General features: G+C 47.0%; 4 protein-coding genes across 6 annotated transcripts in view; 2 read left to right on the top strand and 2 right to left on the bottom strand.

Annotated features, from left to right (window-relative positions):
* The window catches only part of rspo3 (R-spondin 3), a 13,868-nt gene extending 9,895 nt beyond the window's left edge, over positions 1-3,973 (top strand). The window contains exon 6 of the mRNA XM_068736358.1: positions 2,832-3,973. Within this exon, the coding sequence (XP_068592459.1) occupies positions 2,832-3,055 (224 nt within the window). The 3' untranslated portion in view covers positions 3,056-3,973. The remainder of the gene's footprint in view (positions 1-2,831) is intronic.
* Positions 3,974-4,313: 340 nt separating this feature from the next.
* mdh2 (malate dehydrogenase 2, NAD (mitochondrial)) lies at positions 4,314-5,894 on the bottom strand. The gene has a single exon (XM_068735294.1). It carries the CDS (start codon positions 5,782-5,784, stop codon positions 4,771-4,773), a length of 1,014 nt encoding a protein of 337 aa, XP_068591395.1. The 5' UTR covers positions 5,785-5,894; the 3' UTR covers positions 4,314-4,770.
* Positions 5,895-5,970: 76 nt separating this feature from the next.
* On the top strand, positions 5,971-9,718 carry LOC137890929 (E3 ubiquitin-protein ligase rnf146-like). Its single transcript, XM_068735293.1, has 3 exons — positions 5,971-6,102; positions 6,707-6,769; positions 7,018-9,718. The coding sequence occupies exon 3, from the start codon at positions 7,030-7,032 to the stop codon at positions 8,179-8,181; it is 1,152 nt and encodes a 383-aa protein (XP_068591394.1). The 5' UTR covers positions 5,971-6,102; positions 6,707-6,769; positions 7,018-7,029; the 3' UTR covers positions 8,182-9,718.
* Positions 9,719-10,907: 1,189 nt separating this feature from the next.
* echdc1 (enoyl CoA hydratase domain containing 1) lies at positions 10,908-13,707 on the bottom strand. 3 transcript variants are annotated; one of them, XM_068735596.1, is made up of 7 exons: positions 13,646-13,707; positions 13,011-13,076; positions 12,527-12,705; positions 12,255-12,397; positions 11,832-11,884; positions 11,647-11,727; positions 10,908-11,547 (listed from the first exon to the last, which is right to left on the bottom strand). In XM_068735596.1, the coding sequence occupies exons 2-7, from the start codon at positions 13,070-13,072 to the stop codon at positions 11,130-11,132; spliced, it is 936 nt and encodes a 311-aa protein (XP_068591697.1). In that variant the 5' UTR covers positions 13,073-13,076; positions 13,646-13,707; the 3' UTR covers positions 10,908-11,129. The 3 variants fall into 3 exon arrangements, with proteins under 3 accessions (XP_068591697.1, XP_068591696.1, XP_068591698.1); XM_068735595.1 differs by lacking the exon at positions 13,646-13,707 and having other exon boundaries at positions 13,011-13,099; XM_068735597.1 differs by lacking the exons at positions 13,011-13,076; positions 13,646-13,707 and having other exon boundaries at positions 12,513-12,590.
* Between the last annotated feature and the right edge of the window lie 1,046 nt (positions 13,708-14,753).

Raw genomic sequence — 14,753 nt, 5'->3', positions numbered from 1 at the left:
GGATTAGCTAGACATTACAGCAAATGCTCTTCAGTTGCACTGATGACAAATACTTAATGTGGCACTAATTACATGTGGAACATAAGAGAAGTTACAGACCATTCTTTAATTGGTTCCAGATTCACCATAGTTTGAAATGAATGTCAATATTTGTGCTGTGTTGGTCATAATACATCTTTTTCAGAGTATGTAGTCTCACTACGAACGAGGGCGTCTTAAGTGGAGCATGCACAGTAGAGTATACGTGAGCGACCACAGAGATTTACGAGCGCTCTCTTTCATTGCACCTTTATGTGTGTTGTATATTTGTACTCACTTTTATGAGCTTTTGCTACACAACTAAATAGACTCAAGTGTTTCAGTGGCTTCACAGTTGTGGCACATGAAACCACATTAAAAGGAGTAGTTTGACATTTTTGGGAGATACGTTTATTTGCAATCTTGCAAGAATTAGATTAAAACGATAGACGCCATTCTCACATCTGTCTGTTAGAGCCAGAAGACTAAGACTACGACACAGAACTAGGGAAATCAATCCCACCTAGCAGCCCTCCTGAAGCTCTGTTTAACACATCGGGCCTCTGTTGCTTATTCTCAACACAAACACAAACGTAACAGCAGCATGTTGTGGCTTCACGGGGACTTACTTGCTGTAGCTATTCCCAGGCAGCCAGTGGAGACATTAGGAAGTCTCTGCACCGGGCCGCTGGTCTCAGTATCACCGTGACGATGCATCATCTCCCTTTGACTGCATTAATTCAACCTGTAACAATAGGAAGCCCTCACAACATACATGTAACAGTCCAAACACGACCATTTCACTTGATGAACAGCGTCACTACAGTGACTTATTGATTTAAATAACACAGTATCAATGCATTTCTTCATTACTCATGCAAATACATCAAACACTGAATACAGCCTGTACAAATGCACTATCCTACAAAGCCTACTTTCACTGTCTGTACAAAGCAAACTGTGCCAAATCGTTGGATTCCAGAGCAATTGGAAGACACATCTGTTCCCCTGAAAACAACTTCACTAAGCGTCTGTCTATGAAATAAATCTGTGTAGCACTTTTCCATTCTCACAACATATACGTCTCGGCCAAAACAGGACTAATAGGTAATGTCCTCCACTTTTTATTCATGTGTTGTCCCCAAAGCCAACCTCCCACTAACCTCCAGCATTATTCATTAAAACTTGGCTCTTGGGAATGTGCTTAATGTCAAAAACCTCCGAAGGTGTCTCATTTGGGGACCATTACACACATGTCATTAAACAGTTTACAGAAAGTCCATCGGACACGGTTCCAGCTAACCAAACGCGGCTTGGTTTGATAAACACTCTCCTAATCATCTCAACACTGGCATGGATTAGGTTTCTCCTCTGGCTCGACAAAAGCGCGGCGGCTACAGTATGACTAATCCACTGAACTTGTAAATAGTTGTAAATGGTGTCTGGACAGAGAAAACAATGAGAGCGAAGGGGACTTCCTGTGTTTATAGAGGACAGGGGGCAGACCCTGAATGAGTCAATGCACCAGATTACCCCATCCACCCATCCATCCACCCATCCATCCACCCACCCATCCATCCATCCATCCATGGACCCACCGCTCTTTACTCTTTGATTCTTTTTCAGTAACTTTTCACCGTCTTGCAATGGAACTGTGCCGTCCGTACTGCGTTTGAGCACATTGTTCACACGTGCACAAGTCCGTCCCCTGACCTCCTGTCCTCTTTCATTATTTCTAGAGGAAGATTAAACACAGTGGGCAGGTAGAGCTCGTTATCTTTAGCCCAGAATGTGTGGGTCAGGCGCGGCCCATGGTCCAACCAGAGCCCTGGCTTGATTAATGAAAAGACAGAGAGCGAGAGGATGAGCGTAGGGGGCTGAACGGGAGAGAGACAGAGAGATCTCTTTCTCTCCCTCCCTTTATCTCTCTCTCCCTCTCTCCCTGTGTCTGTGCCTACTGCCTACTTCAGCAGTTTCACAATCCCCGACTGGCCAGCCACCCAGCCAAGCAGGCCGTGCTGCTCCGTTCCACTCACACATGAACAGCAGCAGTACAAAAACAGGAAAGGGCCTCCTCTGCTTTCACTTGCAGGTCCCGTCTCCAACCTCCCTGGGGGTTGATCTTGTTATTATCATTAATAACTGTAGCCCGAGCAGAGATAAACCTTCAGCATTCCGAAACCCTTGGTTTTGTTTATGAGATGGTGTTGCAAGAACAGATAAATTAGGGGCTTATTTAAAGGTTTTCTATTTTGGACAAAGGTCTGCTCGTCACAGGGAGCGGGCCGCCGTCTGTGGGTGAAGACTGGCCTCTAGTGGTCAACACTGAGCATTGCGACAACCGGTGTTTTTCATTACTCACAGCCAATGAATAGATTATTTAAGGCTATGAACCCCAGACAAAAATCAACAGCAGCTGTAATCTTTTTAGCCACAGCAAAGTACTATAAGAAGTCATCTTGGAACATGAGTTTTTGATGCTCCCGAGCTGAAATATGACATACATTCATTATATTATCATATATGCCACTTGTAAACTGACTTCTTAAGTGGCAAACGCATACTAATTGGGACTACTTGACTTGTAAACCTGTATTTTGGATGTTTCTATGGCTGTGTTCATTGCATTGTATGATACAACATTCTTATTGAGAGATATGGATAAGCAGTATGAAAGGATTCTGAAAATGATGCAAAGTAAAATGTGTATTCACTGAGTACTACCTCCTGACGTTGATGGGGGAGGGAGATGACGAGCTCGGCCCTCTCCCCCGCTTCACTAATCTTTGTTACGTTTTTTTCTTAACTTCCAGGAGGACGGAAGAAGAATGAGCGAAGGGAACGGAGGAATCGCAACAACCGGAAAGATAAGGAGAACCAAGAGGGGCGCCGGGAGCGGAAGAGAGAACGGGAGCAGGAGAGGGAGAGGGACACAGGTGAACGCGAAGACTCTGATAACAGGAACAAAACTGAGCACAGACATCGCAGGGGCCACGACACAGACCCGGTGTCCCCCGAAGACAGCCCTGTACAGTAGAGCTCTGGACAGACAGAGTCCAGCGCCTCCCCGACCTCCGCCTGTTATCCTCCTCACTCCCCCATCCTCACCCACCGTTCACCCCCCCTCGACCCCTCTCTGCAGGGGTGTTGCTGCTACCTGTATGATTTGAATATAATGTTTATGCACAAGCGGGATAGGGCACATTCAGCCACAAGGCTCGGGCCACTATGGACTTCAAAAAAATAAGTATTTGTTTTCCCCCTCCTCCTTCACTTCCACCACAGAGAGAGTGGCTCTGTTGAGACGAGCAGGAGACACTGCTGAGACTGCTGCTGGTTCTGAAGGACAGCGTGAGAAACGTCTGACTGCGTGGAGGACCGGCGGACAGACGGACAGAGACGTTCTACTATGTGCTTGTTGATATGGTTATTTAATGGGGCCCTGGTACAACATTGCGCGTCTTGATTTTTTGAATGTAGATTTTGCAACATTATGTAGAACAATTGTCTATTATTGTCGTTCCCGATCTTTAGATATCTTTACTTTATTTTATTTGGTGCAGAATTTGTAAAGTGAGTTTGTTGTTGCCATCTCGTGACATCTTCATAATCACGGAGTGACAGACGTAGGAGGACCTGCTGTGAAGCGAAGCCGCGCGGTCACAGACTGAAAACCATTAACACGTGTTCTGTCTCGGACAAAAGATAGTTTTATCCAGACGAGTGAGGAATCTAATCTACCATTGGTTTTTCTTTTTGTGTAAATGGAATCTGTGCTTTCAGTAACGCTCCTCGACTAGGAACCAAAAGCACCTGTATGTCAAATAAAACTATAATGGGTTTGTACCTGCGTCTGCTTTCTCATCCAACTGCCATCGTGTGCGATCCACTTCAAGTCTCCTAAAACCTTCAGAGTAAATGCAAAGGGAGACTCAGGAGCAGCTCCACGTTGTTCCACATGTGAATCATAACACATGCAGAATAAAGACATCAGTAGTGCGACCTGCTGTCATTCTGAAAGTCTAAATGCACGGTTGAGATTATTGTTTTGTTTGTTAGTTACCAACATGTAGCTCAAACTTCCCTCAACTAGAATTCAAAGTGTAAAGTTACATTTTAACCCATATCTATACTATTTCAGTGCCGATGAACCAGATTTGACATGAGAAGTGAAGGTGATCCCTTTTATCTGGATTAGTCTCATGAAAAATGAACAGCCCTATAAACCCGGTCAGTGTTTCAGCTGTACAGTCGAGACTAATTCATTTAGTGTAAGAAAAAACAAGAAAAGAATCTGTTTTTTAAGCTAAACTTTTTATTGGTGGAGTGAGTACATTGCTCATCAGTAGCTCAACATCTATTTGCATCAACAGGCAGGCTGACAGTATTTCCTCCTCAGTCATTAAGCAGAAAAATCCCCCCCCCCCCCCCCCCCCCCCCCCCCTAATGCAGTCTTTACATGAAAATATATGAAATTTTGTTTAGATTTGACAATTGCAAAATATGTATAGAAGTCACAGTACAGTAATCATAGTGCAAGACAAAGCCGTGTTTGGACAGGTGAGGGAGATGATACGTAGGAGCTCGGTTAAAACCAGGACTTCTGAATCAAGATGACCCGACTGGTAAAACAAAAACAAAAAGGGAAACACTGACAGATCTTGAGATTTACCCAGATGCCTCTTAGGTTAAGACGGAACAAACTATCATTCACAACAGCTCTTTGTTTTCAACTGACGTAATGCCCCCTGTTCACTTCATGTTAGCCACAAAGTCCTCGCCCTTCTTGATGGAAGACTTCAGCTCAGTCATGGCGTCGGCGACCAGCTTCTCCTCGAAGGCGGTCAGCTTGCCCAGGCCGAGGTTCTTCTCGATGCCGTTCTTCCCCAGGAGAAGAGGCGTGGAGAAGTACTTGCACTCCGTCTCCTCAGATCTGACATACCCACATTCCACCACACCCTCCTTTCCGTTCATGGCGTCCAGCACGGAGAAGGTGAATCGGGCACCGGCATAGGCCATGGAGAGGGTAGCGGATCCGGCTCCGGCCTTGGCCTTAACCACCTCTGTGCCGGCCTCCTGGATCCTGCCGGTCAGAGCAGCCAACTGGTCAGCAGGGAACTCCACTTTTGGTGTGCACTGGGAAATGAGGGGGATGATGGTGACCCCAGCATGACCTCCAATGACCGGCACATTGACACGAGCTGGGTCAAGGCCTTTAAGCTCTGCCACGAAGGCGTTTGCTCTGACAATGTCCAGGGTCGTGACACCAAACACTTTGTTGGGGTTGTACACGCCATGCTTCTTCATGACCTCTGATGTAATAGGTATGGTGGAGTTGACAGGATTGGCAATGACGCAGATCATAGCCTCGGGACAGTTGCGGGCGCAGGCATCGGCCAAGGTGGCTACAATGGTGGCGTTGGTGTTGAAGAGATCGTCGCGGGTCATGCCGGGTTTTCTGGGCACACCGGCGGGGATTACCACGACCTCGCAGCCCTGCAGAGCCGCGTCTAACTGATCGGGACCCATGTAGCCGGTCACATGGGCCCTTGTTTCGATGTGGCTGAGGTCTGCAGCGACGCCGGGGGTGTGGGCAATATCATACAGCGAGAGTTGACTCACCAAAGGGCTATTCTTGAGTAGCAGAGACAGCGGCTGGCCTATGCCGCCTGACGCTCCGAGCACCGCCACCTTGGCGTTGTTCTGTGACGAGGTGGAAAGGCTTCGAGCCAGGCCCACGGTCGGTCTCACGGCACGGGCAAACATTGTGTTTGTTGCTTCTTTTCTTGCTTTGGTGAAAATAAAAACGCTTGCTGAGCCTCTCTCGTCTGTGACACCAACGTCCTCTAGCCACGAGCCAACAGGAAGTGAAGCTAGCTGTCATGCGCAGAATATAAGCGCCGCGTGATTTTACGTCAGATCTGCGTCAGCGCGTACTCTTACGTCGTCGTCTTTATCTCGGCTCCTTTTTCGGAGGAAAACAAAGCCTGTTAACGTTGGAGGTCGGTGAACTAGCGTAAGAAACCAGCGCCGTTACACGAATAATTGTGACTGCGCACGAGACCCACACAGCTACATTTAACGGTACGGTACCCGCGCAGCCGGTTCATTGTCTCTGTCGTGAGGAAATAGTCGCAGTTTGTGTCGTCCTGCTAGAATAAGCTAGCGCCGTCAGATGAACTCCGTCTATTTGCTGGAGTCAGAGTGCTACCATAGCCTAGCCAGCGTTAGCCACAACAGGTTGTATTGTTCTGATCCCTCTGTTCCGTTGTTCGTACTTAACAACAAACTGCTTGGCTTTTCGTAGCCATTTTGTATCTAACGTTAGCTAAACTAGTTTGCTAATAGACTGTCACCAGTTACTTTAACCGTTAGTGTCAATACTACATCGTTAGCAGTGGGTTTTCCGAGTGTCGTTAGCCGTGTAACAGTTAGCTAGCTGACACAGTTAACTTGTTGTGGTCACAGTTAACAGAGCCGCCCGTTTTGTTCCACAGACTCAAGTAACATTTCAGTCATAGCTAGCGTTAAGCTAATTAACGCTTATTAGTAGCTAATGCTAATCCGTTTTAGCATCAGGTTAAAAGTCCAGCTTGTTCGTCACATGAGATGCCGTTTACATGAGAAATAGCTTGATACTGTGTATCACAACTGTACTTACTTTCACCATCTGCTCCTCTCCCTGTAGGCAGTGGCAGGCTTGACGGTCCGTCAGCTCTCCTCATGATAAATCAGTATTAAGGCACTTCCGGTAAGTATCAAATGTCAGCCGTGTCTGAGGTTAGAGATGGCATATAGATTATAGTATGGTGTGATATTTAGAATTCTTAGTTTGTTCGTTCTTGGACTGTTTGCTATTTAGTGGCCGAGTGTTAAATGTGATCATGACACCAGCAGTAAAACAGTGCTGTCATTGCAGATGATGTATCTAACTAGACCGTATAACCCTAACATGCTCACTATATGTACAACGTATTTACAATTGTTCCCTTTCCTCAGTACTTCCTAAGGATGGCTAGTTGTGGAGAGGTAGACCACTCTGTCAGCTCGCTTCCATCCGGTAAGAAAGGCAACAACGGTGGCGGTGGAAGTGGGAACAGTGCAGAATCCTCATGCTCTGGCTCCAGTAACTCATCCCCAGCCCTGCCTGTACCGGAGTGTGCCATCTGTCTGCAGAGCTGCGTCCACCCAGTCCAACTGCCATGCCATCACGTCTTCTGTTTCCTGTGTGTGAAAGGAGCATCCTGGCAGAGCAAACGCTGTGCTCTCTGTAGACAGGAAGTACCGGACGACTTCCTGGAGAGGCCCACGCTTCTCTCTCCGGAGGAGCTGAAGGCGTCGGCGGGAGGTCGGGGTGGGGCAACAAGTGATCACGCCTGGTATTATGAGGGCCGTAATGGTTGGTGGCAGTACGATGAGCGAACCAGCCGCGAGCTGGAGGACGCTTTTTCCAAGGGCAAGAAAACCGCTGAAATGCTGATTGCTGGGTTTTTGTATGTAGCTGACTTGGAGAACATGGTGCAGTACAGGCGCAATGAGCACGGTCGCAGGCGCAAGATGAAGAGGGACGTTTTGGATATCCCCAAGAAGGGAGTGGCGGGACTGCGCTTCGACACCGAGGGTGTTACTGCGGCCATTGGGGCAGCCGGTCGAGAAAACTCTGCTGACGGGGCTGATATGACAGTAGCAGGTGTGCAGCAGCAGGTTACAGGTATCCCCCCTACTGTTATAGCCCCTCCAGCCGCTGCCAGACCTCCCACCTCCCTTGGTGGTCAGCCTGGCAGCAGCAACCCCACTCTGGAGGATACTCTCTCCCAACTGCAAATCAGCCCTAGGCCCACACCTCCTCATGAGCGGTCTGAGGCTGGGGAAGGTGAGGAAGAAGATGAGGAAGAGGAGGCCTCACCCTCCAGGTCCTCTGACCCTCACACCTCTGTGGATGAGTCTGGCTCTGGAGACTGGAGCGACGACGAGGAGGATGAAGAAGAGGAGGGGGGAGATGGAGAGCGCGTAGAGCCCTGGGAGGACAGGCCGCGGGGGCAAAGACTGAACCCAGAGGACAGATCCCCTCCTGGTGCCGAGTCTGCCTCGCCTCCTTCTTCATCCAGTAGCAGTGGAAGGTCCAGAATGCCCGATGGCCAGTGCACAGTGACTGAAGTGTGAAGTCCTCAACGATGCCATCGTCACCAAATTGCTATGTTCCATTTCATTAATTTATTCCTCACTGTATGCTGTTGTTTACTCTGTCACGGATCAGATTTGGGTAAATTGCTCGGTAAAAGAGAAATTAAACATTACGTACTCCCATGTTGTTTATAGGTAAACAACAAAAATTGTATTAATCAAATTTGGCATCTCTATTTTGCTCACAATAATCTGGATGTATCTGTATGGTTTGTTTTCAGCCTCATCTAATACATAGAGAAGTAGAAGTACTGATGCGTGTTCTAGTACTGAGGCGGGAGGCACAGCTTGTCAACGAGTCGGATGATACAGCATGTTGTTGTGAGCCGTGACATCTCTTAATTGTCTATCCAGCACATCGTGTGAGGGAACATACTTATTGTGGTGGTCAGCTGTTAAAAAGGTAAAAATGACTTTCCACCCTGCTTCTGCCGATCCAAGGTAGTCCGGTGTTGACATTGATTCTCCTCCTACCCAGAGGGTCTGTGACAGTCGAGGGAGAGAGCATAAATGGGGATGTTACTCCTGACAATGGATCTCTTTATCGTGAGCAGCTGCATTCTAATCATTACACTTTAACTCTCTCCGCTAACATAGCGCACAGACGTGGGCTCGTTAGAGCTCAAGTCGTCCGACTACTCTCGCAAAGAACTTAATCCCTGAGAATAGCTAGTTCCCAGCCTCCACTCTCTACCTAACTGACTTCTCTCACTTCAGATTGAACTAACTATGAAGGCTTTCCTTCCAAAGGCTGACATTTATCCGTCGACTTTGAGAGTTGTGTCGTTTCAGAGCAGATCGCGGTTGGAAGAAAACCTTTAGGTCGTTTATCCGGATGAAGAAAGGAAACACTTTGCTCTTCAATAATGTGCTCCAACATTGTGACTCAAGAGCCACAGGGTGATCTGGCTACCTGCTGATGGTTTGTTTTTGATTTGATTGCAGTTAACCGAAGGCTACTAAAATCTGTATTGATTACAAACCCTGTTCTAGATGAATGTGAATTATTAAAGTACATATTGAATTGATTTGAACCTTTCCCAGCGTTAAATGATTGGCATATTAATGTGACGTGTCAGTGTTTTCATTTAGGAGCTGTGAGGCCTCTGCAGCCTCACCAGTCTTCTTATTGTCCCTGACTCAAGTATTCTCAATTGGTGTGTTTCTAAAGTTTTGTGATTCGTGCATGTTTGAAGAGAGAGTTACTTAATCACTACTGGGCGGCAGGATGATGACAATTGATATTTTTGGGTTGAGTTTGCTTTTTGTTTCTTGTGTCTTCTGGTTGTGAGTCTGTGTGACGTCTGAGGCGGTCAGAACAATGACGAGGCGCTGCTGTGGGCCACGCTGCAGACACGTCATGTTCTGTCATTTTTATATCTCTTACATCATCAGCTCAGTCGTAGACTTCTCATTCTGAAGAATAACGTTTGTGTAACAGTTTTTGCTTGGCAACTTTTTTTGTTACATGGTTTGTAATTTAAGAATAAATTGTCATTTCATCATCCTAAAATGATATTTTTGTGCTCTCGTCCCTGATTATTGGTGTATTCTTTATTTACCGTGTGATAGGGGTTTTTATATTTAAATATACGTTTAATATTGTTACATAAGTAGAACTATCAAAGGGCCCATTGTGAGTCACATGTCAGCCCTTTTCCTCCACAGCACCACCTCAAGGTGTTTTATTGGGGAAGGGAAAAAAATCATCCCTCCCACTGGATACAAGCTGAAATATTCAATAACTATTCTTTTAACAAAGCTTCCACAATAAGACTTTAACTAAGCACACGTACTTAAACTGCTCAGTGCAGAATTAGGAAAAGTCATTGTGGTTTCCCCGAGTTGTTTTAAATGCATGATCAAGATAGATGCAACCAATCCAGAACTACACTCTGCAGTACAGCCTCTCTTTATTTCATTGGACACCATATAAAGTGTTTATGAGCTGCATATCATAACGAGGCTCACCTTGGAGGTATTTGGTATTCTGACCACGGCGCTCCAGCTGGGCGTCTGCCCAGGAAGCATGACCTCTGCAGGGGGAACGGGAGGTAAAGGCCGGGCATCCTCCAGGGATCCGTCCTGTTCTTGACGTTTCAGTCGGTGCACTTTTGTAGCTTTTGCAGCGTCTCGCTTGCAGAACGAACTACTTTTAAGTGTGAAATGAAAAATGAGCTACAGATTGGTGCCAAACCTTAGAAATACATATTTTAACTGTCTAATGTATCGCTGTGCCTCAGCATCTTTCCACAAGCATAGACAAGAGCCATTGTGAGCAAATGATCCCTCTGACCTACAGCTACAGTAAGAGCCTCCAGTAGAGCGGAGGGAGAGGAGACCATCAAGGCCTCAAAGAAGCACCGACACCAACCTACAAACCTGCAGTAAAGAGGAAAGACGTGCAGCAGCATGACACTGGTCGCGATGCCTCATGCATGTTATACCTCATCAGTAGAAACTGCTGTCTGTCTGCTTCAGCCATGATCTAATCATAACCATAATCACGTTTTCTGGGGACCAGGAGATCATTTGCTTGACTAATGGGGACAGAAGAGGACGGAGTTCTTTAGGTTTTCATCCATACTGAAAATATAAAATACCCATAACATCATATCAGCGTATTCACAGTTGATACGTTGGTATGATGTCAGTTGAATAATAAATCACAGCCATTAAAGTATGTGACAGCGATGGATCTCGTGTTATTGTATCAGAGGCAATGCCCCAGCTGATTTATTGAAATGATAAAGTTCGTAGTCCTTACCAACAAAGAAGAAACCTTTCATCACACAACTCCTCCTTCCCAGAGTCCACCTTACATGAGCAGCTGTGTTACCGTCTTCAGCACATCACAGGACTACGTTTGTTGTTGAGTCAGTCTGGAGCAGTGGCCTGATCGGGGCTTCTTAGCTGATCTGAGGAGCTCATCTGTGTTTGGACTCGTTAGCCAGAGCCTGCAGGTTAGCCGGACCGCCCCACACCGTCCCAAATACGTCCTTCTCAGTCCTCAGAGCCTCCGACAGAGGGAGCTCCCTCCCTGACAACACGACCTTCTTCACAGCCTGGATCACTGGGGCGGCTCCTTTCGTATAGTGGCTGAGCCAGTCCTCGGCCTGCTGCAGGACAACCCCCGCACCCCCCTCTGCCCGGGGGACCTCCAGCACTCCATCCGCCAGTCCAATCTGCAGGCCAAGTTCGGGATCCACTTTCAGAGAACCGCCAAGCAGCTTCAGGGCGTTCTGGCTTCCGACAATGCGGCTAAGTCGAGCGGCGCCGCCCCAGCCTGGGACCAGGCCCATGTGTTTATGGACAAACTGGATCACACTGCCAGACGCCATCAACCTGCGAGACGCAGAGGACAGACGTGAATCACATTATTAGAAAACCTTCGGATGAAAGGCGACGGTGTAAAAGAGATCCTCGGTGTATTCTTTAATTCACCTGAAATCACAGGCAGTGGTGAGTTCTGCACCTCCGCCCAGAGCCCTCCCCTCCACCAGAGCAACAGAGATCAGAGGCAGCCTGCACTGAGGACACCGTTCTGTCAGCATGCTGTAGTGCACATCATAGAACAGCTCAAACGGGTCGCTGCTGATTTAGTTGAGAGGAAAATGAGAGCCCAATACCTGAGTAGTCTTGTGAGAGCATTCTGCATGAACATACACATCTCCATCCCATCCTACAAGGCAAAAGCAGAGAGAGATGCAGACAGACTGACTGCAGATAGCACCAGCAAAAAGAGACGTTAAAGCAGTGATCCTCACAGTGACCCTCTGCCAGGGGCTCAGCCAAATAACTAGCTATGGATGAACACATTGTGCCGTATCATCTACAGATGATGACAATAAAACAAGAATACGGTGTCTGAATATTAATCTGATTTAAATTGAAATGGGCCTCTTTTAATCAGCGTGAAAAAGGTTTGAAGTATTTAGATTGAGAAGCATTAGAATACAAATCGGTCTAATGGCATCTAAGAGTACTAACGGTAGTAAGCCTTCCCTTAATGTTCTCCTCTGAGAACCCTCTGCGTTAAAGAGCTCTGCTACCTGTGGGTTAGATATCGCCCTGACAGCAGTGAGGTCCGATCCAGAGCAGAAGGTTCCAGCGGCGCCCTGAACGATGACGCCTTTGCCGTCCGTCCAGCTCTCCAGCTGGCTCACCCTCTCCTCCAGGTCCACCATCATACTGCCTGAGAGGAAGGAAGAACACAACCGGGCTGTAAATGTGTTTACGAATGACTTTCATCCGGAGGATACCATTTCTGCACTAATCAATGGTGAAGAAATACACGGTGTTAAATGTACCATTGTCACCTTACCGGAGAAGGCATTCCTGCGGGACGGGTAGTTGATGGTCAGCACAGCGATGCCAGACTCCTGTTTGAGCAGGTCTACGGAGCCTCCAGGAAAGGCCTGCAGCTTCTCTGTGATCTGCTGCTGGTGGAAGCCGTGTTCGCCGGAGTACACACAGCCGCTGCTCTGTCTCTGCAGCAGCAGCCTTCGAGGAACAACGTGTACAAAGTTTATTCAGATCTAATCAATCGCAGCTCGTCAGTATTCAGATCCAGCTCTAGCAGACACACAGGAGCTGTTTGTGGACGATTTAACTGCAACAACAATATGCATACGGTACATTACCAGTAAGGCTCACACAGCATACATGCATTTTGGTTATTACACTTGTCCCTGTTTGTGATTTGTAAACAAATAACGTGGGTTCAACTCAGAACACTTGATGTTCTTGTGTTCATGACTTGGTTTACTGTCTCGGTGTATAAACCACGCCGGTCTAGTCTCCCTTACCTGGTCCAGGCTGCACAGCTGCTGCTCCTCAGGAGCTGCCGCCTCATTGCACAGAGCGCCATCCTGCTGCAGCATAGAGACGGAGACATGTGGGAGGAAATGCATTTTAGTATGTTAAAAAAAAGGTGGTGGGCATATACGAGGAGGAACAACGTTTGAGGACAGGGATGATTGCCAAGATGCTCTGCTGACTGGCCTCAAAAACAGATCCCAGTCTAATGAATCCCTACAAGCTTTGACAGAGCTGGGGCTGTTCTAGACCAGCATGCAGAACACCAACACCCCGGCACTGACGCAGTTAAACACAACTCCAACATGAATACTTGTATGAACAGCTCACAGTATCTACCAGACAGTACCGGTGTTACACGTGGTGCTCATCACAGCACGTCATGCTCTGACTGTGAATGACGGTACAGCCACTACACACAGGTACACACAGGTACACACAGGTGTGTTCTCTGCACGGTAGTTGTGTTAGTACGTCAACAATGTTACACTTTCCTGTTTTGCAGTATAACGTTAAACTATTGCCTGTTGTTTGGTCATACGACGTTTATGCATTTCCTAAAATCTTTTCAATACGACGCTACAATGATTACAGACCATGAAGCAACACAAACGCAAGCACCAACCTTGCTAAATGACAGTCGTGTAGTGTCACTCTGAAATTCGTCCGTCCGGAAACTGGAGCTCTGCGGAAGTAGACTGTAACGCGCACACACATGTAGTTCCTCAACGTCCCCACGGGGGGGCGGAGTAATACCGCCACGCAGCAAATGTTGATTTGGGATTAATTTGTATTCTATCAATTCCTGCGTGAAGGCAGATATATCAAGTAATCGTGATATTGTGTCACAAACATTTGACACAGAAGCTGTAATTTATTGTCATCATTCACCGTATTCATCATGGGCCGACGCACCGCTCAGAGAGACCTGCTCTTTGTCTGTAAACACAGAACACTGAGGAACCGGCTCTACAGACATGTCCTTATTCAGTAGTATCGACAGAGGGCTTTAAATAACACCTATGAGTTATGAATCAGCTGACAGTGGTATTAACATAGCCTATTGTCAACTGAGGTGGTCCTTCTCTGTCTGTGTGAAGGTAAAACAGCAAAATAGCAGGTTTTGTTTGATTCAAGCCATTAATGCCACGTCTTGACACCAGTGAGCTGATTGAATCTTAGACTTGAGAATGTATCTGTTACCTCTAACAATGTTGACATCCAGTCAAAGTGTTATAGCTTTCCACTTTTGCCATTAAAAGGCATCCTTTGAAGATGCGACTCATCTTTGAGAAATGGTGTTGTTCGGCTCCTCCTAGGAACATGTAACATCATATGAGGGACTACCACCTTTCCTGAAGGCAGTAGAAAGTGTGAATTGCTCTGGGATCACATTTCGCCTACTGTGCAAACGCAGAGAGACATAAACCACCACAGACTTGTGTTGTTGAAATAATATAACCAACGCGTCCGTGTGAATACTGAGGTTTGTAAAGATCCGTACAATCATAGGAGACGGGTGGAAGGTGAGATACGAGATAAGCGTAGCGCTCACTGAGTGAGAGAATGACATGAGAGCATTCAGGCAGTGAGACCAACTTAAACTGACACGGACAAGAGGATGATTTAAAGAGCAAGAGATGTGCAGGGAAAGGACGGGAAATGTGCCAAAAGAGAGGGATGTTGAGACACTTCCTGTCCTGTGATCTACGGTTACTGGGAGCATAAATCCT

This window comes from Cebidichthys violaceus, unplaced genomic scaffold (genome assembly GCF_023349555.1).
Source record: "Cebidichthys violaceus isolate CVI_PGR_0920_01 unplaced genomic scaffold, fCebVio1.0.p SCAF_7, whole genome shotgun sequence".
In the NCBI taxonomy this organism is placed as follows: Eukaryota; Metazoa; Chordata; class Actinopteri; order Perciformes; family Stichaeidae; genus Cebidichthys; species Cebidichthys violaceus.
This window is presented reverse-complemented; position numbering and strand designations above follow the sequence as displayed.

What these genes read in the sequence shown, in the direction of transcription:
- mdh2 (XM_068735294.1), bottom strand. Translation starts at nt 5,784, where the DNA reads ATGTTTGCCCGTGCCGTGAGACCGACCGTGGGCCTGGCTCGAAGCCTT.
- LOC137890929 (XM_068735293.1), top strand. Translation starts at nt 7,030, where the DNA reads ATGGCTAGTTGTGGAGAGGTAGACCACTCTGTCAGCTCGCTTCCATCC.
- echdc1 (XM_068735595.1), bottom strand. Translation starts at nt 13,099, where the DNA reads ATGTCTCCGTCTCTATGCTGCAGCAGGATGGCGCTCTGTGCAATGAGG. An exon ending in AGCTGTGCAGCCTGGACCAG is followed by an intron (nt 12,706 to 13,010) that starts GTAAGGGAGACT and finishes TGTTCCTCGAAG; the next exon opens with GCTGCTGCTGCAGAGACAGA. An exon ending in GGGCGATATCTAACCCACAG is followed by an intron (nt 11,885 to 12,254) that starts GTAGCAGAGCTC and finishes TTTGCCTTGTAG; the next exon opens with GATGGGATGGAGATGTGTAT.